At 36.6% G+C, this 23896-nt stretch overlaps 2 protein-coding genes across 3 annotated transcripts in view; both read left to right on the top strand.

Moving 5' to 3' along the window:
- Positions 1 to 136: 136 nt before the first annotated feature.
- Positions 137 to 21167, top strand: ccdc24 (coiled-coil domain containing 24). The gene is made up of 9 exons (XM_015369898.1): positions 137 to 300; positions 1586 to 1735; positions 7674 to 7861; positions 11017 to 11133; positions 11204 to 11305; positions 14033 to 14087; positions 18866 to 18923; positions 19751 to 19856; positions 20001 to 21167. Exons 2-9 carry the CDS (start codon positions 1598 to 1600, stop codon positions 20752 to 20754), a joined length of 1518 nt encoding a protein of 505 aa, XP_015225384.1. The 5' UTR covers positions 137 to 300; positions 1586 to 1597; the 3' UTR covers positions 20755 to 21167.
- Positions 21168 to 22109: 942 nt separating this feature from the next.
- The window catches only part of LOC107081669, a 34683-nt gene continuing 32896 nt past the window's right edge, over positions 22110 to 23896 (top strand). Inside the window, exons 1-2 of one of the 2 annotated variants that reach the window (XM_015369860.1) lie at positions 22110 to 22222; positions 22726 to 22769. The gene's annotated coding sequence lies outside the window, so the exon portion shown is untranslated. Of the gene's footprint in view, positions 22223 to 22656; positions 22770 to 23896 lie in introns of those variants that run through there. The other variant, XM_015369859.1, reaches the window with a different exon arrangement.

Below are 23896 nucleotides of genomic sequence, written 5' to 3'. Positions count from 1 at the left end.
AAAGAGTTGGGATCCTGAGAGGGTAAAGTTTCACAGCAAGTCCCTCCCCCATTTATCTCAGTAAAAAAAATAAAAATTATTGGAGCGTAAATCAAGCGAAATGTAACTTTTTGAATACATTTACATTTAGGGCCTCCGTACTCTTTGCGATGTTATTTAAGAATAGATTTAAACTGCAGTAAAACGGACATTATGCATGATGGAACACTTCCCTAGCAACCGGGATGTTTTCCTTAGATACATTAGAGCTTCACGAGACCAACTGAGGTGATCGTTTGTTTCATCGCCAACAATCTAAAGGTATTTACTAAGTTATTCTAACGACCTGTTGTTCTGGCTTATTATGGTAGGACTCACGTTTCCATATGAACTCTTAACCCTTTATAGGGCAAGTTACCATTTTTGATAACTTGTGTTACTAATGGAGTCCCCCCGTCCCTCAGTTAGGTCTAGAAGCACTAGATCTATATCCAGCCATTCAGCAAAGATACTGCTACATGGCTGTACATCTTATTTTGGCATTTGACCAATTAGATGAGCCTGTAAATTAAGATGAAGAGAAAAAGTTAACAATTCAAGAAAAAAAAGGTAAAAAGCTAATTGAAAAGTTAACAAGTAAAGTTAAACAGTTAATAAGCCAAGTTAGCCATTATATTTAGGTTAATAAATGTAATCATCAGCATTAATGCCTCTAAGGTTATGTTGGACCAAAGAAAATGCGTTCCTTTCACTCAATATTGAGGCAAGTTGACGTTTCCTGTTATAACATTGATATTAATTTTTGCCATCAAAATATCCAATTTTTTTTTAATGTATCAATAAGGTCTGGTCCTGGATTCCAATAACGCTATTGGGTGGAAATTTTGATTTTCAAAGGATTTCGCTGAGTGCACTATTATGGGATAAAAGTGATTTTAAAAACAGTCAAGCTGGTAAAGTCATAACCAGTCCTGACTTGGTTTTATTGTAGCTTTAGTATTAAACCTTAGGGGACCTTTGTAGTTTTGAGATGTGATTAAAAAAAGTAAAACTTAAACTCCAAAAATTAATGTCAAAGTAATGATAACCATGCAATCATCCTAGAGCAGTAATGCATTATTACTCTCTAATTTACTGCATAAAGGTTGAAAGGGGGTTCAAAGTTGGGTGAAAAACTTTCAGTGCCTGAAAATCATAGTCAGAAATTCACCATAAACAATACCAATTATTTGGAATTTGCAAGTAAGAGAGTCAAAAAACATGAATTGGTTACAATTACCTTAATTGTTTGCCTGGCTTGTGTATTATATTTGATGCTTATGAATTTCAATAAAGGATCTTTTAATTATATTTGTGAATATGTGAATTATAATCACTTTAAGTAAACTGCAAGTGTTTTATTGCAAAAGTGTGACCTCACAATTAGCAATACCATCTTAATAACACATTTAATTACAAGTAAAAGTCTAATATAATATACAATTTAAGCAATGAAGAACTAGTTAAATGTTCAAGTAAGTTTTTTTAAACTCTCTGGCTGCTGCCCATCTTCAAGTTGCATTGTGTTCTGCTTAGTGCGGTGATATATGGTTTCCCTTATGCTCAGACTGCCCCACACATGCATTCACCTGATGAAGAACATCTGGAGTGTCCTGGAGAGCTTCTGTGGAGCCTCATCACTAAAGATGTCCCTGAAGCAGATTTAAAACTGATCGAGACAGTACTGAATCCCTCTATGTTAACGGCATACAAAGAGGTGAGTAATGAAGCCTCCAATATCTTCTGTGCGTCTGCTGATTCATGGCTGTTTATAGGATGAAACACTGTGATCCCAATCAGAGTAGTAATCACATTGCTTGTAGCTTTTGTAAAGACTTGTGTTACTATTCTTAGCAGGTTTCCACCAGAGCGAAACCACAACATCTTCAAGAATTTCCTTTTTGGCCAAAGTAAATAAAAAAAATGCAGAGCATATCATTTCTGACTGAACAGTAGAGGAACTCCAGAACTAAACTGTTTAGGGAAGTTGTTTGGTTTCATACATTCCTGACTGAAACTCCTGAACAAACGTAATGAGAGCCAGAAAGATATCGATATTTATTAAAGACTTGCTAATGTCTCAGTCCAAACCTCCAGATGCTTCAAAAAGCTCTCACTGTTTTCAAAATCATTCAATGCAACACAGATTAACTGGCTCTACACTGCGGTTTTAAGCACATTAAGAAAGCACATTTAAAGCCAATATGATGAATAACTTATACGAAAATAAAATAAAAAAGAGTTTGATATTTTTAGGAGTGTCCACTAATGAGGGTTTGACATTTCTGTCTGAGTTCTATATGTATATTCCTTGCATAATGGTTTCATAAGTATAGTAAATATTCTTAATTCTTCATCTACACTGATTATTGTTATTCTGATTTGTAAAATAGTTCAAACTTGGTTGGATTAGATGCAGGTCACATTTTAATATCTGGTTTTCAAAGCTTGTGTCGGATATCCAATTGGGCTAAAGTCTGTGTGGTTATACCAAATGAATATACATTCATTTAAACCAGTTTCATCCAAACCTTTAATCATTTGGGCCAAAATTGTTGATTAGTTACATTTCCCCTGAAAAATTCCCCTTTGTCCATCCTTCCCTCATCTTCGGCCAGCCTTTCTGTTCGTAAGGAAGAACCATCCCCTCAACATGATGCAGACACCACCATGTTCTATCATGGAGATAGGTTGTGTAATGAAGATGTAGTTCTGCACCTTGTACAGTTATTTCATATGTTGTACAAAGTGACAGACCTTTCCCCCCACCTGGTGTGTACTCCTTTTTCAAGGTTTCTCAGTTCCAGTCCTTGAGGGACGGTGTCCTGTGCCTTTTAGATGCGTCTATGCTTCTACTCACCCAAATCAGGTGATTAGCAGGACTCTGGAGAGCTTGACTGCATAGTCAGGAGGTAATTCAGTCATTTGATTCAGGAGTGGAAGCAGAGACACATCTAAATGGTGCGGAACACCAGACCCTCAATACCAGATTGAGAAACCATGTTCAAATCCAAATAGAGCTTCTTATATCTTTCTTTTTAAGGTACTTTCTTTAACACTTCTCTAAAGGGTAGATTTGTTCTCTTCATGACTAATAGCTGTCGAAAATCAGAATATTAACTGAATATGAGATAGAGATCATGTGAAGATAATACAGCATAAAAGGGTTATTTAACTGCTCATACAGTTATTTACAGTTTATATTCTTTGCTTTGGGTCTTTACTGTTTTATCTCTTTCCCAAACAGTCTCTTTTTTTATTTTTATGTTTGTCCCCGCCCATTTCAGTGATGAACACATGCCTTAGTGAAAGGTAAGGTGATACTAGAACTGAAGGCTACTCCTCCATTCCTTAATAAATCTGTTCATCCCTCTATCAAAGTCCTCATTGTGTAAGATGTTAGATAGGAGAACATAATAAGCTCTTACAATTTTCCTCCATGCACAGTTCTTGGTGTATTCCCCTTAATCCTCCTTATTTTTTTTCTGAGCGGTGCAAAAAAGGGTCCTTTAAAATAAATATAGCTTTCTTTATTAAATTATCTTTTCCCGTTGCTCATAACTCTCCTGCAAAGGGAGCCTTACTTAGTTAGCATGTTAACAGGCAGGAGGTTGTTGTATGAACATTACGACTAAATGAGGCAACAAGCAAGTGGGGATGATCATCCAGTTTACATTAGTAAGGAGAAAACCCAAATTCAGGAATACATTAGAGGCCTGTCATAAACACTGCCCAGTATGCATAAACAAGTTAATATTCATATATTGTATACTTTATATCCATCATCCCCTATAGTGGAGGTCTTTAACAGGGGGTCCACGGCCCCTAGGGGTCCACGGAGGTACTGCATGGGGGTCGCAAAAGCTATGGTTGATTAGACTTTTTTTAATTTCCCCCCTGCAATTTTTTCCACTAATTGAAATGTCTTTAAATACACATTAACATGAATTCAACACACTGTAGTGAACAGATAAATGGAGGCAGAAGATGTCTTTCAGTCATCAATGCACACATTCAGCGACATACAGGAGCTCTTTCAAGCTGGGCACCATTTCATTCACAACACCTGTCCCATCAACAAGGAATCAGAATCAGTAATACTTTAATAATCCCAGGGGAAAATTACTTTTGTTAGATGACTTCATTTGTAATAGAGTGACTATAAGAGCAGTTTGATATAACACAGTGTCATACAATATATATAATTGGGGGGTCCCTGCTCCATCTCGCCATTAGTTTGTGGGGTCCTGGGCCTGGAAAAGGTTAAAGACCCCTGACCTATAGGAAAGACGAGTTTAATTCTTTTCTTTTGGTTTTACGGTACATGAAAAAAGTACAATGCTGTAAGAAAATCCCAAATATGAGCTGGAGCATCCTCATGAGATAAGAAACATGGTCTCTAACACACGTCAATCCAAAACCCCAAATATTTAAATGTGGATATGAACTCTGCCGGATTTCGTGGGTAAAATTCTATAAAGCATTCCTATGCTTTTCATGAAGCAATTAAAAAAATCTTTGTAGTACTTATATTCAGGAAAAGGTTTACAGGACTAGACATGAAAGGCACCGTCCTGTCACCACATGGTCAAAAAGCTGAGTTTGAAATGCTATTTTCTAAGTAATTTGTACAAGGAGAAACACTGGTAAACTATCTTTGAGAAATGCTCATGGCTTTGAAATATTTCGGATGTAGAACAATCTTTGTTGTGTTTTAACTGTTGAGTGCAGCTTAATGATGAACAACCTGTCATTAGCCAACAGGTAACAAACACCTCTCAATTTGAAAACAGACAGAAAGCATGGGGCTAAAAGTGCTGTATGCAGCTGCAAAATACAGTTTGAGCTGGTGTTTGAATGTGCATGCATACATGTGGAGAGTTCAGAAGTTTAGTAGCTGCTGCTGATATATTCCTTTGAAGTGAAGTCTCTGGGTGCAACATGGCAGGAATGACTGGCTGTGAGCAGGTGCTGAGGTGCTAATGGTATCCAGACTCCTATGAGACACAAAGACTAACACAGATTACAGAAACTTGAAGGCTTACTGGAGCTATTACAAAGACCTTTGTTTTACACATCAGTGCACTTGGACTATTTGTTTTATGGAGTTATGGAGTCATGGAGTTATAATCCAGCGAATTTTTTTTAAGAATGCACATTTAAAAACTTTATAAAGTAACTTAGTATCTTAATATAATGCAAGATCATCTAAGGCACACCATTTTTGCCTGTTTTTATTTTTAAATGGTCAGGGCCAGTCTCTGGTAATTGCTTTAATAAAGGTACGCATTACTAATTAGACTTAGACTTGGACAAACTTTATACAAACAAAATGATGGTGCTTACAGTGTACAACAGTTAAATGAGCAGCTTACAATGAAATGACCATTACCTTAATAAAGTGCAGCAGTGATAAGCATGTAAACAGTGCAGGAGAGAAGTGACCCAGTTAAAAAAAAAAATAATGGTGCAAAAGGGCATTAATATGAAAAAGGGTAAGTGCAGTGCAAAATAAATATGGTGCATAATGTAGAAGAACATTGAGTTGTGTTATACTTCAAAGGATTATAAGTTCTCAGCTACAATACAACAAAAAATGTGATGCAGAGTTCAGTTTAGAGTTTAATAGATGATGCATGATGGAACACTTGGATGGATGATGGCAGCGGGGAAAAAGCTGTTGCAGAACCTTCTGGACCTGCCGTGGATGCTGTGAAGCCTTTTCTCAGAGGGCAGCAGGGAGATGAATGCATAACTTGAATACATGTAAACAACACTCTTTTTAGTAGTTGTAATTTGTTCCGACTGTTTTTAAATAGTTTTTCTGTACTAGCTTTTATTTTAAATTTTGAAAATGCATTTTTCTTGCCTTTTTACTTTATTGCTGTCATGATTTTATGCAAAGATCTGACCCACATGCAGAAAACCAAACAGAGAGACCAGGTGAAGGTTTAACAGGTTTATTGAGAACTGGTAGGGATGGGTCCAGTGCTGCTCTGAACACCGGCGAACCGGGACTGAAAAGAGAAGGGGAAGGTCCTGTGGTTAGTTCAGGCTCAGTGGGAAATTTGAGCTTCGATTTGCAAGAGGGAGTAAAGGCAATAGGGCTCACGTTTCCAGAAAAGGTGTCTTTCTTGAGTCCAGTTGGTGTGGGTTGTTCCAGAAATTGGTTTGCTCATTGGAGGGCGGACAGGGTTTACCCAGATTAAGTTGTTTCCTTGAGGAACGGAGGAGCTGATTGCCACTTAGATTTCCTTCGGTACTTGAATGGATTTTGTGGAGATGAATCCCCTGCTCAGTGTGAAGCTCAAACAATCCTTTGGGGAAAAGTAGATTCAAACCTCCAGTTTGAATCCCCAGCTCAGTTTGAAGCTCAGACAATCCTTCCAGGGGGAGAAGGTCCAAAACATCCAGTTTGCAGGATGACTTCCTGCCGAGAGGCAAAGACAAAAACAGCAGGATTAAGACTCAGGCAGACAAAAACTCAGTTTGACTCAGCAAAACTCAGCTTGGCTAGAGTACCCAAAATTGGCAAACACTCTGGCCTCGATAGTTGCAGTCGGTAGTTGCAGTCAGCAGCTTAAGATTCCGGTAATGAGGCAACCATCCACATGTGTGTGACAAGGCCATCGAGAACCAGGCGCCACCTGGTGTAGGAGGAAGAACACACAAAAACACAACCCACACAAACTGGATTCCTTACAATTGCACTTTTTATGGTGAATTGTAGTTTTGCTTTGTTGTGATATCTTTTATTTTAAAACGCAAGAATCAGATTGGAAACAAGCATTTAAGTGTTTCCTTTTGGATTCACTGATGAGTCTACTTTTTACCCCAAAATAAGAATCAGTCAAATAAATAAATTTTTTTATTTGCTCAGCCAAGACTAAGTAGCCCACAACTTTTAGGATAAGACATTATTTGAACTTGCTGGACTGTGTCAAACTTGTTGGTGCCAAGAGATGTTTTATTTCGTCAGTTTGCCGAAGATTGATAAGAAAGGAGCTTAACACAGCACAGAGCAATATAGGAAAAAGACATTTAGTGGTTTTGAAATAATTTAGACTAATAATTCACTTTAACCAAAATAAACCCAAATATTAATATACGGCATGTTAAAATCAAAGTATATTCATGTATTAGTGGGGCTACTTCCACGCATACATCCAAATTTAGATTTTGTTTCTTGTGTCTTCAAGGCAACTGCAGTGTGCCCTACCAAATAGGTTTAATTTCTGAATCTCTCAACTGTTAATAACTTCTAACCTCTGATAATGTATCTTTGTGGTTCTGTAACTGGGTAATGATCATAATTTGATTTTTTTTTTTTTTCATTTGAATTGATAGTTCAAGATCAAATGAAAAAAATAATGCTCCCATTTAGAAAATGTTGATTTAACAGAGCGCAGCAATATCATGACATGAAATTATAAATGTATCAAGAGGGGGTTTTTTTGTTTTTTTTTTTACAATGTTTTTGTTTGTTTGAAACAAACATCCCAATTTCTTCTGGAAATATTTTGTAAATTCCTTCTCTGTTTTCTTTCGTCCTTATAAAGGGAACCTGTTCACAGATACATTGCAATAATCAGAAATCAATGAAGAAATGTGAAGGTTTGTTAATGATTATATCATCACCATGGTATCATTCTTAGGCAAAGAAGAATTACGAACTTTGGCAGGAGAGTCGGGGTCATGGAAACCATCAAAACAATACACAGACTGACTTCACCCGACGGCAAGGTCTTCCTTTTTCTGACCCACCTGCTCTGAAAGAGTTGTTGCGAGGTGAGGTCAAGATGCTGCTGAAGACCCTAAAAGAAAGAGCATGCAACGGTGAAAGGTACTGGTTACACTCACAGTTTTTTTTTTTTTTTTTTTGAGAGTACAGGACTGTTTTCCTTCACATCTGTATTTAACAAATACCTCTAACTTAATGGTGCAAGTCCTTGATCAAAACATCCCTTTAATCCAACAGTCTGTATCTCCTTCTCCTCTTGCTTCCCTAGTGTCTGGTACTTTCAGTACTTTCAGTTTATGACAAAGGAGACTCATCCACGACCTCCGGCACAAAACTCTCCTCCTCTTGCATGTTTCCACTGTCCATAGCGTTCCTTGACAGTGTCGTTTCTAAGTCACCAATTTAGTGCTACCTGGTCCCAATGGAATTTCCTATTGGGAACCTACTAGCAATAAGTTGCTAACTGGTTAGCAAGATGCTTCCAACAAACCTGCCACAACCAAACATGCTTGCGAACCTTCTGCCACAATAGATAGATATTCTTAGATACATTAAAACTTAAAAATGTGCTTTCTTCTATATAATTTTACTTTATATAATCTTCCCAGATCTGAGAGACATTTTGTCTTTTTTATATGCTAAATAACCGAGCAATCAGTTCACAGTGCTGGATATTTCCTTTCTATGTTATTTGTATCTACACAAAAGGGGTAATAAAAAAGTACTACTTATGTCCCTCCGAGGCGGAGGACGTGTTTTTGCTGCAGATTTTTGAAGGCAACGTACATGTTTTGTTTTAAAATATTATCATTTCGGCTACAAGAATGTCTTCCATCAAACTTTTCTGATTTCCACTTTAATGTTTAACACTGTTTATAGTAAAAAAAAAAAAAACTTTGCTTAACAGGGATTTATGCTTCAGGATATAAGACACCAAAAACCACAAAAAATGTACTGTTAAAGTCAGTAGAGAGTCAAACTTAAGCCTGTTATGCTTCCACACCACATGTTACTTTATGAAAAGTTCTCTTGCTAGGATTTTAATAAATTATAAAAATTATCTTTCAGTCTCAGGCTTTCACCATGTTGTTCATGGCTTTCTGGGAAAAGAATCAAGTACAAGTACTGAAACCACACGGATGTTACCAGAACAAATCTAATTTTCCCTCTGAAGTTGGCTTCAGTATAAATTGTCGACCTTGATACATGGCACTGTGCGGGTGTGTGGGCAATGCAGGCCTTTGATCATTCAATTAGGCTAAGCCTCAAGTGCATATCAGCTGAATGGCTTTCAGGAGTAAACCCAGCACACTTCGAACTAATAATGCTTTGACTCAACAAAGTCACTTGAGGAAACCTCTATTTGTCAATTTGACTCAATTTAGAATGCTCTGCTGGCGTGAAATATAGGAAAACACTGCCAAGGCTTCACAAAGTCCTTCCATAAAAAGAATTTGTTCATGTGCATCACTTTTTCATTTGATTTGCTTTTCACTTTGGCCAAAAACACTTTGTAGCAAAAGGCATTGACATTATATGCAGGACAGTCAGTGCAACATGAAAGTTATAGATGGGGCCGTACCCTGTAAAAGTCAGCCGATTTATATTATCAACCTCAGCTTGTGCTGTCCTGATGCTCCAAACATCACTGTGTAAAATCACATAGTTTGAGCTGTCTTAAAAGGCAAATTTTGTAAAGGCTATATAATTAATGAAGCTGCACAAAGTGTTTAATATTGGTGACAGAACAAAGAGTGTAGTAATAAGTTAATTGGGAGCAGGTGTGGACCGAAACAGCTAGAAGGGAGCTATAAAAGAGGAAAGGAAAGGGTCACTAGGGGGCAACAAAGAACAGCCAGGAAAAAACAGTGTTTAACTGTCACAGCCAGGGAAAACAGTGTTCAACTGTCACTAGAAAATAATTTAAATTAGGCGAAAGGGGAATAAAACTAATGACTACAAAACGAGGAATGACCAAGCAGAAAACTACCGGTAGATGATAGGAGAAGGTAATGGAGATAACTGAAGCCATGGCAAACATAACCTAAAGATAAGAGAAAGATGAACTAACTAAAACTAAACCAAGGAATAAATAATACCAAAAATGAAGAATTTAGATAAGATTAAAACTAAGAATATAAAAAATATATATAAATCTCCAACACAGAATAACATAAAATCTTGACACTATCTGACCAATCTTGATTCACAAAATACTTCATACTCCCCGAGTACCATTTTTAGGTCTTGTCTCAAATTTTCATTTGGATTTTAAAATGGACTTGACTAAGCCAGTTCATCAGTATGTCTGGGTTACAACAATCCCATTGAAGCTGTTGACAGCAATCTTCTCTGCTCCTCATGCAGTAGATACCACGTATTGTGAGGTGAGCACTTTGGAGCTGAGGGTTTGCTCAGGGACCCAGAGTGGTAGTCTTTGGGGTTTGAACATGGTAGCTGCAGTCTTATCAGAGCCCAAGTTCTGCTCTAACCGTTAGGCCACCGCTCCCCATGAAACTCGCCCTATGGCTGGGTGATTAAGAAAATAATATATTTTGATAGATGTCAGATTAATATCATTGAAAATACTTTTAACAGTTTAAGTTTATTGAATTCTCATCCCGAAGCACACAATATTCTGTGGGATCTGAAGAAGCTTTAACAAAATATAAACTCTCAGCCTCTAGTTGACAAACTAAACATCCTAGTTTAGTTTGTGTGTCATGACCCACATGCAGAGATAACCACTCAGAGAACAAGGCAAAACTTTAACAGGTTTATTGAAAGAGTAAACAGGAGTTGGATCTGGAAGAGATTTTGCAAGGTTGGGAACTCACGTTTGAGGGGGCCTTGTTAGTCCTTGAATCCAGACTTTGTGGTAAATCCAGAGAAGGGTGCATACATTGGAGGGCGGACAGGTTAGACAAGCGTTGGACCCGGAGGAGTAATAGAGCGGACCGTCACTCGGATTTCTGATGGGTACTTGAACGGAACATGTGGAGGTTTTTCCCCTGCTCAGTGTAACTCGTTTTCTTCCTGAATAAATCAATGATTTTTGATATTGACTGATTTTTTTCGGCCATATTGCACAGCCCTACTTGACGCTGGTGGGAATTGAACCCAAACCTTTGAATCTGTTCTCAAGAGCTTAGCTAAAAGTCCAAACCACATGTATCATTTAAAACAAATTTTCTTAGACTGTTTTGCACTACATTCACTAACCTGTCTGGTGTTTGTTCCTCATTTCATGGTGACAGAGACGCTGAGGATCTCTTGCTGCAACACAAACCTGAGACTCTTCACTATGTGCTTCAGCACCAGGAGATCACTTGCAGCAGACCCCCAAACCTAAAAGATGCAGATAACATCAGCAGGTAGGGAGCCAGCTTAGACTAGATAATAAGTAAAGAAGAACACATCTGGTTCCTCCTCTCCTTCCTCTAGAAGCCCTTGTTGTTCAGTCATGTCCGGTGCTGAAGGTGAGATTGAAGAAGTTAAAGACAAGTTGAACTCCACTGAGATTTACCAAGTGATTACTAAACTCAGGTAAATTACAGCTGTTGTTTTTAATTTATCTTGATGTGTTAAGGGTTTTAGATGCCTTTAGGTCTCTGTGTAATGTATAACTAATTCTCAAGGTAAGATTACCTTGTCTATAAAAAGCTCTCTACTGAGGTTTTATAGTATTTACACAAAAAATTAAAAGGTGATCAATTTAACTCCTTCCATCAAAAACGGACATGTTCATGCTTTCCTGCTCTCTTTCCGCCAAGAAGAAGTCTTTTTTTTATTAGTGCCATCACAAAGCTACTAGGACTCCTTCCAAATATATATTTAAATTGTAGCTCATAAGCCTTCAGTTTTCCCTGAGTCAGCAGTAAAAACACTATCCAGGGTAGGTAAGGAGCTATGGAGTGCTGTGCTGAATCCAAACAGCCTTACAAACATCAGTATGGGATGAACACTTAAATAAAAGATGCTCGCAGCATAACTATGGTAACTAATGCTGTAGTTTATTAAGATCTGAATTAGGGGGAGCATGTAGATATTGAACAGGATGGACCCTAAGATGGACCCTTGGGGAATTCTGCTTGTGATTTCAAAAATCCCTTTCCAGGTGCTTGGTTCCAGGTACTCAGAGATTCACTTCCATACAGAAAGCCGATATTCTTATCTTCAGGTAACACAGAGTACATGTCAGATTAAATAATACTACTTCAGGGATAGTTTCAAGCTGTTACTTTATTGTATGTCTCGTACCATGTCTGTTGGTTGTGCTGTTGTTTTTACATCTCATTGGAGGTGATGAAGCAGACTGAAAATGTTTTATCATTATCTCCCTTCTATCTCCTCTTTCTTTCATCTTCTCTCCTTTTTTTTGTTTTTCCTCTTCTGTTCTATTTACATAGCTGTGTCCATATAATCTGTAAAACTCCCTGCATAATTATAATAAAGCAATTTATATGCATTAAAACAAGCAGAACACTATGGCAATAGTCCTACTGCCCCACTGCTGGGCTCTTTTTGGCATCAAGACAATTATTCTTATTGCCACATTGCCAGACAGGACACTGCTAAAAAAAAAAAAGTACCTTTCCTTCAAGTAGGATTTAAACCAGTCCAGCTCTGTACCAGAAACCCCAACCGAGTTTTCCAGGCTCTCTAATAAAATTGAGTGCTCAAAAGCTTTAAATGCTGCACTGAGACCCACTAACACCAGCACCGTCTGCATTTATATAGATGTCATTGAAAGACAAGGGCAGCCTCTGCACTGTGTTGAGTTCAGAAGCCGGACTGGAAGACATCAAAACAGCTGGTCATTGTTAGAAAGGTGTTTAAGTGTAGAAACACAACAGGGAAGCTGTGGGTAAAAAAAATAGACATCAGGAGGTAGAGCTTTGCTTTAGTTTTATGCAGTTTATTTGGTGAAATTGGGTTATTTTGTATTTTTGCAACTTTAGTACTGGACTTGATATGGTTGCACAGACTGCCCCTCTAATCTTTAAGTGTTTTTTTATTTTTTTTTATTACAGCATTAAAATGAGATCTTGCACAGATGAAGTGTGGGGAAATCTTTTGTTTGCTTCTGGCTTATATACATGTATATATTTTGTAAATCAGAATTTAGTCAGAAATGATTTTTTTCCCCGATAAATTCAATACTTTCCTTCTGCACCACTCGAAGTTTCATGGATTTTTTTTCTTGTTTCTTTTAGTTTTGAAGAAAAAGTTGTAGCTATGACGGTTAATATCAGGATCTATTTCTTTTTACACAAAGAAGCAAAGTTACAGCAGAAGTGAAACAGAAGAAATCTCTCAGCAGGGAGGTTCTTTTTCCCAGCACTGTCTACACAAAACAGTGGTGTGGCTCATTTATTTCAAACCTAAAATCTGTCATTGATTCACAAAGTGACAAAAATGTACTGTTGCTCATTGGATAAAGCAGTAAAACTTTCTAATCTCTAATATCTAACATATGAGCTACAAAGAGTTTAAACTTATCGGACTGTAATATTATGCTAAAACTATTCTAAGTGTAATAGTGTGCAAGACCCTTTCACAAAACCTCACCTCCACATTTAAGCACCAGCAGCCGCATACCAGTGCTATAATGGGGCAGCACTGGTAGATTTACTGAACAGGCAGGGTAAAGAATGTCCCCAGAAACCTACCCTGCCTTCCAGTGTTACAAACATGCTTTCATTTCCTCTCCCTTATTCAGCTTTCTTACTGGCTCTTTCATTGGTTGCATTTTTTTTCTACCTGATACTTTGATCCTTTGAGTGCACTCCTTCTCTCCAACCCCCCCACCTAAAATCTCTGCAAGCTTTTGGCCTCTGTCACCAGACTGCCTCCTTTTCATGCACCATACATCCTTTCTTCACTTCATCCTTGCTTTGAGGCTCACAGGGAAACACGGTTACCCAAGCTACCTTTTCAAACAGCTCCTCTTTTTCTTCCCTTCCTTTCCTTTCCTCTTACTCTCTTGCCCATTTCCTGACTAGACCAGAACAAAAGGCTTTATTGTTAGAAAATGGATCCCAGACTAGCAGATGATTCTTTTTTTTTTTTTCATTTAAAGCCAGTGAATAAGGTCTCCAGTGGTAATCTAGGCAGAGGAGACAGAGTGTAGTGATGGTGGGAGGGAAAAACAAACCAAGGTTCTGTTTCCAGAGTTAATAAAAAAAAAAAAAGTTAGTAATAAAATGTATATGTGTCTTCTGTTTTTAGTGATTGTAATTCACCATTTATATTGTCTATGTTTCTGTCTAGCTGTATACTAATGGAGGAATGTGAAGAACTGAATAAGAGGGCAGAGTATCTAAAGGTACGTATAGTGAACGACCAACTAAACACCTCTTGATACAAAATCAGTCAATCAACAATGTTCTGAAAAAGTAATGGAAATCTAAGGAATTTATAACTGCTTCTTACTGACAATTATAGCTTTAATTTGATTTTATCCATAAATAGAAGCCTTGAAATAAACCTTTAAGGAATTTGCTGTATGAACGGTTGATAGTGAGTGTTAATGGTATAGTGCAGTATGTTCTTTTTTTTCCCGGGTGGCTTGTCAAAACAAAAGGTCCTCCTAACTGTCAATCATTCTAGTGATATATTTATGTAAGGCCGTCCCACCAATCCAAAGTTGTTACCTAACAGCAGCATACTCTTTCTACCTGCAAAAACCTTTTTGTTATCCCACATGTTAAAAAAAAATTAGTATTCTGACACATAACACCCAGCTAAGGTAATGTATCAGATATGTAAGGTTTTGTCATTTTTTTGAAAATGCTCAGATTTGTCTGACTGTAAATTCTTAGTTGGATTTAAGGTTTGTACTTTGACTGGGCCTTTCTTACACAATGAGATGCTTTGATCATCCCATTTCAGCTCCTCCAGCAGCATGATGGCCCTAAAGCTGTTTAGTCATCATGCTGCTAGAAGGCCTTCATGTCAGGTGCAGTCTCTATTGCCCTGTATGTAACTCCATCCATCTGCTAAACCAGTCTGTCCAGTGTCCACACATCAGCCTTGACACAGCTGATGTGTGGAAGATTATGAGGAGAGTTAACCCAAGAAGGGTCAGCTGGCTGCTGTTCTCACAGTTATTTTTAACACCTCGCTTGACCAATCCATAGTGCCAGCATGCTTCAAGTCTGCCAACATCATTCCGGTCCCTAAACTTTACTAAATTTCCTTTTTATACACTCTGTGTATACAAAATGACAAGTTTAAGTCTAAGTATTTGCTGACAAAAAATCCCAGTATAATGCTGCTGGTTAGTTTTCCACCAAATAAAATGTTTTTCATGTAGACAATTGGCCAATTCTGGTCATTTCAACTACTTCCCTATGTCTGCTGTCTTCTACATAGCTGTTGCATAACGAGTAGGGCTTTAATTTGATTTCTTTCAAAAATGGATTTTCATTTTCACTCTTCCATAAAGGACATATTGGTGGAAAGCATAAGTAAAAGTTGTTCTGTTAACAGACTCTCTCACCTGAGCTGTGGATATCTGCAGCTCCCCCAGAGTCATCATAGTCCTCCTTGCTTCTCCTTCTCCGGCTTGCCTACGTATGATATATATTATAAATTCACATTTGTGGATTGGATTGTAGTTCAGCTGTAGCCTTTCCGTTTTTGGATGACTCATTGAACAGTGCTATTACCATTTTGGCCAAGTTTGGTCAATTTATTCATACCTAAATTTGCTTTATACAGTATACAGGTAGGTGTTATTTGCCAAATAGGGTACTTTGTGTTTGGTTTGACTGGTTCCATTTAGAGGTACCACAGTAAAGGTGGCCTAATGCAAATCTATGTCATGCTTTTTGACATATCACTCGTCTTCCATTTTAGAAATCCACTATTCTTTGTGTTGCTCTATTACATGTGAGCCAAAACAAAACATGCTGACATGTTGAAACTCAGCTTCCATCTGTCTGGCCACAAGCTGCTGCAATGCTGGGAAGTATTGGTCTTTTTCCAATCTCTCAAATGATGACACTAAAGGCACAATAAAGCACACGCAGCATGAATCACATGAGGCTCAAAAGCCGGGTATTTATGTCAACAATCTGGTTACCACTTCTTGCACGAGAGGAACAGAGAGAAATTTAAATGTAGGACATCTCTGTTGCCCAGATGTTTCAAACTTTTTTTTCCTTATTTCTTTTTTGTGATTCTCTTGGGATGGTTTAACGTTTAATGTAAGACCGAGAATCTAAAGAATGTGTTAACTTTGTTTTAAATCATTGCAGTGTTTTAATGCAAGCTAAGCTTTATTTATTAAATGTGTTTAAACAGACTATTGTTTCAGTTCAGCATAAACTCCCAGAGCGCTTTCAGTGACTGGTAGTTATGCCAGACAGAGTCTCCTGAAGAGCTGTAATAATTCATTGAGTCTTGTAATCTGGCCTCAGGATCTTCTGTTTGTTTTTCTTTACAGCAACATAAATTCAAAAACTCATATTCTCTAAGAAATTTTTTTTAGCACGGGTTGTCACTTTTCGACATCCCTCATCCTCACACGGTAATGTTTGTGTTGGATTATCATTTAAAATCTACAGATGATATGGATTAAAGTTTGTATTTGTGAAGTGGCAAAATGAAAAAATACTCTGGATGACACAGTTTGGATAAAAGTGCCTCCTACTCTTATTTTGCAAAGATAAAAGCAGTTGGGACCCAGATCTAAGGTGAAGGTATGCTCAGTGTCTAAATTTAATCAGAGCAACATGTTAAATTTACAAACTGCATTTTATGAAATCATTACTAACTCTTGTTTTATGTATTTTAATATGGACATTAATATTGGCCAATTCATTTTATGGTTTATTTATTGATTTATTTATATTTTTTAATCACAACTAATATCTAAACTAATTGATAAAAAAACAGAACATTGTTTTTACTCTTTAAACAGTGCTAGAATAGAGGAAAAATGACAAGCGTCTGAGCAGTTCCTCACTTCATAAAGCTCCTCCATGTTTAAAACAGTGGAAAATTGTATTCATTGAGTGTTTAATCTTATTAGTTAAGCAATAAAGTTTTAAAGCAGCTACTAAATACAGCTGCCTTTGGTATTTAGGCTGATGTAGTTTGATCTGAGTTTTTTTCTACTGCGACATGCAGCAGCCCATCTACAATTAGTGCTAAACAAACAGATTATGACTCATTTTCTTTTTTGCTGAAGGAAGGCTCCAAAAAGCTGCTATAACCTGCCTATACACACTTTGTTTGATTAGTATTAAGTCAGTCAGCTTTAAGATAATTTAAACTCTGTATGCATTCCTAACCTGGAAATATTATTTGTCACTTTTCCTCTCTGTTACTATTGTAACTTCACATAATAACCCCCAGATCCTTTATTAGCTGAATGTCTTAAGGGAGAAAACAAAAAGTATTTTTTTCTTCAGCACACTTCCCATAACCCCTTTTGTTTTATCATTTTAATTGAATTAATTGTATAATAAGCTGAATTAGACCCAGCTTTTAAGGGTGTTTGGAGAATAAAAACCACATAGAATCTGCCTCTATTCTGGGAATGTGGCTCACCCATCATGGTCCCCTTTGAGACATTTCTGATTCATGCTACCTTTGTCAACCGTTTCTTCTTGTCCAGTTGGAAATCGGGCTATACTGCTCTATCCCAGGTGATAAATGTGATGGCTAGAAGTTCTATTTAGTAATGGATGGTTGGTAGCTTTTGCATTTGCAGCAAATCACAGCCCATACATTATGCTACCATCCCCAGCATTACATTCTGAATATGATACAGTAAGACCAGTCTAAGCTAAAGTTGCAGCCCAATCAAAGTTTTCTGGCTGAAAATGCATTAAAACACTACAGGGTATCATGTCATTTTGTTTAGAATTTAACCTTTGCCCGCTTGGTAGTTGTGCAGTGTGGGGTCATGTTAAAATCAAGTCATAATCCCGAATTAAATCCAGTTTTAGTATGGGTATAAATTATTTGTGACATTTTTGAAGCCACTCTTCAAAATAGGAAGGATTAAAGGTCATGCCATTTCAATCAAGCAGATTTGTTTTGATCTTAATCAATAAAGAAATGGTCCCAGGAAAATATCAACATGCTCACTTAATCATTACCAAATCAACACTTAAAGCAATAAAAAAAAAAAAAAAAAAAAAAAAAAGTTACAACTGGAATTTAACTGGAAAAAAAAAATCTCTGATACTCACATTTTCCAGTGTGGGAATATGTCACTGTATTAAAATGTTATGAATATTTATTCTGTTCACACATTTGTATGACTGCCAATAAAGGGAGAAGGTGCTGTAGAATCTGTAGAAATGACAGCCATCTGTGTTTCAACTAGGTTTCAGGAAATTAGACAATGTGGGTTTTTTTTTCTCATCCATAAAAGAAAATCCCTTATATTTATAGCTACCCTTTTAGATATCAGCAAGGTTGAACCATGGTAATGTGCACCCCCATCCATAGGCTGATAAAAGTACATTTTCAGACTGAGCTCACAACAGAGCTTTTATTATTCCAAGTCAAAACAAGACATATAATGAATCTGAAATAAGACACTTGGAGATCTGGCTTTTAATCCCTCTGGCAGACTGTGATTTGCACATTAACATTCAGGCTCCAGACTTAGGCAGGTATGAGTGATAATGTTTGTACCTTTCTGTGTAGTGTGGTGCACGTTGTGGTTGCTTTAAAACACATGCGCTGTGTGTTAATGTTAAAAAAAGGCTACTAACTGCAAAGATCAGATTCATTACTGGTCTTCCCAACTTCTGGCACACATAGAGTGCTATGGTTTTTATTTGCTTGGATTCATACGTTAGAGGCCAATGTATGATGGAACACTGCTGCTCAATCGCTTAGTGGTTTCTCTAATATACACACTTGCATTCCTTTAAAATCACTCTCTGGGTTATTTTTAAACCTTCATTTTCCTTCCTTTCCAGAGTCTCCTCTTGGGAGTGTTTCATACGTTTACCTTTTTTTTCCAATGTGTCTTTCTTTTCCAGACATGTATTCCTTTACACATAATGGTGACATGCAGAAAAACTGCAACATTAACTGAAACTGGCTCATTTTGCTCTTGTGAACTGTCTCTTGCAGGAAAGCATGACATTAAAGTATGAGAGCAAAACAACAAAGCCTGAACCTTCACTTATAGGTGAGCTGTATTTTGGATATTTGCTGCCATCTGCTGACAAGTTTTGGTTTACAAGAGAATAGAAAGAAAGTTTTCCATACAGGCCTCATTTCTAGCTTAGTTGTTTAATATAGAGGGTTTATATCAGGCAAGAGTACATTTAAAGAATATGATCAAGTTCTTTCCTCTCCAGTCTATCAAAAGTTTGCTGATTATACAACTGGAAGAAGTATATATAAAATGGCAGCATTAAAAAGAGCATTTGGAAACGATTCAGGCTTTTTTCAGTCTCATTAAAACTGGAATGGATGTATTTATCATTCTCCAGGTTTGGATCAGTACTTGAAAACTCAAACTCTGATTAAAAAAATGCAGGTTTTACATCAGTAAATGGTGCATGTATTATGGAACATCACTCGGATTTCATTTATCAATTGAGTGGACTTGATTGGATTGTTTTTTTAGAATTAGGAATTTATTTTAGATTGAAAACTACTGTATGAAATCCATGTGGGCATGTAGTACAGGGAAATGTATCTGTAGTAAAAGGTGCCTAATTCAGTTCAGTATACCTCATAATAATATATAATAAAAACAATTTCTTATTTAAAAAATAGCAGTTCTTCTCAGTTCCTAGAAATGTATTAAAAATACATCATGCATATTAGTGATAAACATAGCATGGTTTTCTAGCTTTTTTTATATAGTTTGCTTACAAAATGACCTCTTGCCTTTTATAAATCCTTTTGCTTTTTGTTTTTTTTTATGTTTTTTTTTTTTAAAGGGAATTTGTTTTTTTTAATATGTTTTCATATCAGAGTTTTTCTGTTGTGTTTGCATTTGTGCAGAGCTGAAAAACCTTAGAGCATCACTTCAAAGAGACTTGGAGCTCCTACCTTCACCGTTAGGAGCCTCATCTTCTGCTCATGTTTGTAGGCCAAAGAAAAGCCCCAGGTTTGTATGCTATTAATCATAAAAACATCCTAATTAATGATTCATTATCTGTATATTTTTATTTTTCAGTGTGATCACGAAAAAGCTTTTAAACTAGAATGTAGTGTGATATACGTCCTGATCCGTTTCCTGTTTCCCCCTCAGACTTCCACCTTTAACCCATTCAGATTCTCAGTTAGTTCCTAAATCAGACTTGCCTTCACTGCAGAACGTCAAACCCAGGCCACCGTGTCATGATCCTCCTGCCAGGACCTCATCAGGGAGGACTCTTGGTGTACATCGTTTCACAATAGTTAAACCTTCCAGCACCAACAGGATGGGCACTGAGCCAGACGTTACTGCCCTTTGCTTCAGGACTTCTTCAAGATTTCCCCTAAACTCTGAGATGAACCCAACCTACCCTGAGAATCATCCATCCACACAATGCTGTGTTGTCAGATCAAGCACAGATTTTGATTGCTCATCGCAAAGGGAGAGAAAAAACAGCCTTATTTCTAGCTCAAGAAATACCAGTAACAATCCCTCACCTTCACCTCCTTTTGGTGAGCTCTGTGGAGAAGGCAGCAGCAGTCCTGGTGGCCATTCTGAGTCTGTGGTTTGGAACAAACAAGCAGAAGACGGCAAAAACAAAAGCAGAAGTACAAGAAGCTCAGAGGTAATAGTACTGCAGAAAAATACACCAGAAAAGATAAGTGGGATCTCCCTCATATCTGGAACTTTGGATCAAGGAGGCTTCAGGCAAAACAATAGTAGGTTGGCAAACAATAAAAATGATTACCTTGGAATTAATAACATTAATCAAAAAGGGAAAGAAAGCTTCAACTTGATAGAGGACTCCTCACATTATCCAAAAAGCAGGAATACAGGTAATCAACTGCAGACTGCAGACACAAACTAAAAAAAACAACGTCTGCTCACCTGAAGAAATATGGACCAGAAAGCTGCAGGAAACAAATGTGAATATATTTTAAAATAATACACAAATAAAAATATATTGTTATATAAGTTCTGCCGTGTCCAGGACCGCTATGTTGTTCTACATATAAAGTCTTTGAGATTAAATTAAGATTATAAAGTGTGTAACTATGGGAAGAAACTGTCTCAACTGAAATAAAAACTACTGACGAGAGATTTAAAGATAATTCGGTATCTTTTAACAAATCAGGTTGTATAAAATCTTGTTTTTGTGTTTGTCTGATAAAATAAGTATTTATAATTAACATTTATGTTAATATGTATATTTAGGCTGTAAAGAAATGGTTAGGAGACCTTATTAAATACTTTTTTGATCATTAAATCAATGGATTTCTGTTACACTGGGTTTTTTAACTTTTCTTTTGCTATTAAGCATGTAAATGACCATTGTAAGTTTTTTTAATCATAAAAACGGTTGTAAGAATAAATGAGAAATATGAAAAGCTTTAAAATCCTGAACAAAAGTTTATTTTTTGGCAGTATTATTTATTACCAGGGTTTTTGCAAAGTCTGGAAATTGCTTTGTATTTGATTATTTTAATTGGAAACCTCAAGAAGTGCCCTTATTCCCAATACTTTGTCTTTTTAAATTTGTACATTTTTATTGACTCTATTTTTATTTAAGAAAAGTTCTGTTAAGATTTTGTTGAGCTCTTTATGCTTTGTTAAAATTTGACAAAATGTCTATGATGTGGTGCAACGAAAGAACATTCAAGCTGTTAAATTCTCCCTACCAGTCTCTAGCCATAATTTAAAAGTACTTAAGTCACCTTCTGAAAATCCTATTCAAGCTCAAGTTTTCAATAAGGTTAACTGATATTGAGTAGGTATTGATATATGATACTGATATACACTTCAATGCAGATCTTGAATTTAAAACGTTCAAATCATAAAGGCTTTTCGCAGTTCTACACTTCTCTTATGTTACTTGCATTGAAGATAAATGACCTTAAATGTGTACTTCTTTCATACTAAAACAGACCAATTTAACAAAATAAAGCAAATCAATCAAAATCAACTGTTTTTTTTTTTAATGTGGGTCAGAAACAAGGCAGTTTCTGTAAGCTAGAACAAAGGTCTGCAACCTGCAGCTGAAAAGCTGCAATTGGTTCATTGTTTCTGTGGCTTACAAATATCAATTAAGCGATGAGATATTTTCCTTTCTTGTTTCATTAATTTGTTCTTTATGCGACGCTGTAGAGCAATTATGTTTTTGGGGCTGTCCCTGGGCAATATAGACTTTGATCTAGTTAGTTTGATTGTATTTGAGTTCTTGGATATTTCCTGTTTACCCTCTTGTGTCAGTCTCCTTTTCCCTAGCTCCCTTATTGCTTCTGTTCACACCTGCTCCCTTTGCTGGTTTGTCGTCATTACTCTATCCCCCTCTTCTTGTGAGTATTCTTGGTTTTCTGCATTTTTGGAGTTTTGTGGATTTATGTTTTTTGGGGATTTTTGCTTCTGTTGGACTTTTGGTAAATTAAAAATTCAAGTACGGTAATCACATCAGTCTCTTGTGTCTGCATTTGGGTCCTTTCTTTCTTTCTTCTTTTTTTTTTGTATTTTGGGGGCAATTAATTGAATGCCTATTTTTTGAGCATTTATTTATTTCAGTATTTTTAGATGTGGCAGAGTTGGTCCTCCATACTCTTTTCTCCATATCACAACAGGTACAACAAACATAAATGCGTAAAATCAACCGTTTAAAAAAAAAAAGTTTTTAATCATAGAGATCATCTTTATCATTATTTTGCCCATTCTATTTTTTTCGCGTTTTTTTTTTTTTTTTTTTTTTTTTTTACTCAGACCAATTATTTCCTCCGTTACTTTCTCTTGTTTACTTCATTTGGTTTTCATTACTAGGTTTCGTTTTTCCTCTCCCTCATTTTAACAACAGACGCAGCGATCGAGCAGCTGATGTGGGTTATATCCTAGAACAAGGTATGATTGTCTCCTTTGAACAGTTTTAATCACGTGATGGTTGCAGATATGAATGTGTAGTTTAACAACATTGTGCATCTTAAATATCTACCACCAAAACCAAACTTAAAAAGCTTGAAGCAGTCAACACATATAGCCTTTGTTTTTGAGAACTTTTATATGTACAACGCTTTCTTTTCTTAGGCTGTGCACAGGCAGGTAAGAAGAAGTTTAAACTGAAAGAAATTAATGTTTTAATTTTGGTCTCATTGCGCAAGGTGAAGTTACCCTGTGGGAAACAGTGGTTTAAAATATTTTAAGCCGATTTCGTTGTAATTGTCGTGGGGGAAAATTAACCATTAAATGGCCGTTTCTAACGGTTATTACTCCCATTTAATGGCTTCAGATTGCGCCTTCTTTACCTTCTAATATGAATGATAACAGGGCCAAACACAGGACCCAAAATACTGAGGTTAGGAGTCGGTCACTTCTAGGTGGGTTCAGCTTGCTTCCCAGGAAATGTTTTCAATCCCATTATTTAAATCTGGTCATTTTCAAAGTCTTGAGCAAAAGTAACATCTTTATGATCTTTGTATAGTCTAGTTGATCTATTTCTCTGTTCCTCTTTCCCTGCCTCTTTAAACTTGTAAACTTGATTTTCATGTCCTCTTTCTTTCGAAGCTTCTTTCTCATCGTTTAGAAATGTGTCACCAAAGACATTCCAGTATAATTGAAGTAAGCTGCTTCATAGTTTCTTAAATATTTAGATTAGCCAAGCCCTGTTACACTGTTAGGTTGATGATAATGTAGGTAGGAGGCACAATCTGAAGCCATTCTATGGGACGGATGGCCGCTAATAATGGCCATTTAATAGGGTAACATGCAAAGCTGCTGGACTGTAAATATGCTCTGTACAGAACTCGGTTTCAACTGGTTTCATTTTGTAAAAAGTCTTCTTTAAGGAGCCCTTTGCTCTCAGATTATTAGTCGAATAATCAACTGCTTATTCAATTTGAGTATTAATTTCTAGTTGCAGCCCTGGATATTGTGATCCCTACCATTTTAGGTATCTGTGCGAATTTACATTGACAGCTGTTAAAAAAAAAAAAAAAAAAAAAAAAAAAAAAAAAAGCCAGCGAAGCTGCGCC

The sequence above is a fragment of the Cyprinodon variegatus genome, unplaced genomic scaffold (assembly GCF_000732505.1).
Source record: "Cyprinodon variegatus isolate N-32 unplaced genomic scaffold, C_variegatus-1.0 Scaffold39, whole genome shotgun sequence".
Lineage (NCBI taxonomy): Eukaryota > Metazoa > Chordata > Actinopteri > Cyprinodontiformes > Cyprinodontidae > Cyprinodon > Cyprinodon variegatus.
Note: the sequence above shows the minus strand (reverse complement) of the source record. Positions and strands in the feature narration are given on the sequence as shown.

Coding starts and splice junctions, on each gene's coding strand:
- ccdc24 (XM_015369898.1), top strand. CDS start 1,598: ATGCATTCACCTGATGAAGAACATCTGGAGTGTCCTGGAGAGCTTCTG. Junction 1,736..7,673: donor TGTTAACGGCATACAAAGAG/GTGAGTAATGAA, acceptor TATCATTCTTAG/GCAAAGAAGAATTACGAACT. Junction 18,924..19,750: donor GCCTGAACCTTCACTTATAG/GTGAGCTGTATT, acceptor GCATTTGTGCAG/AGCTGAAAAACCTTAGAGCA.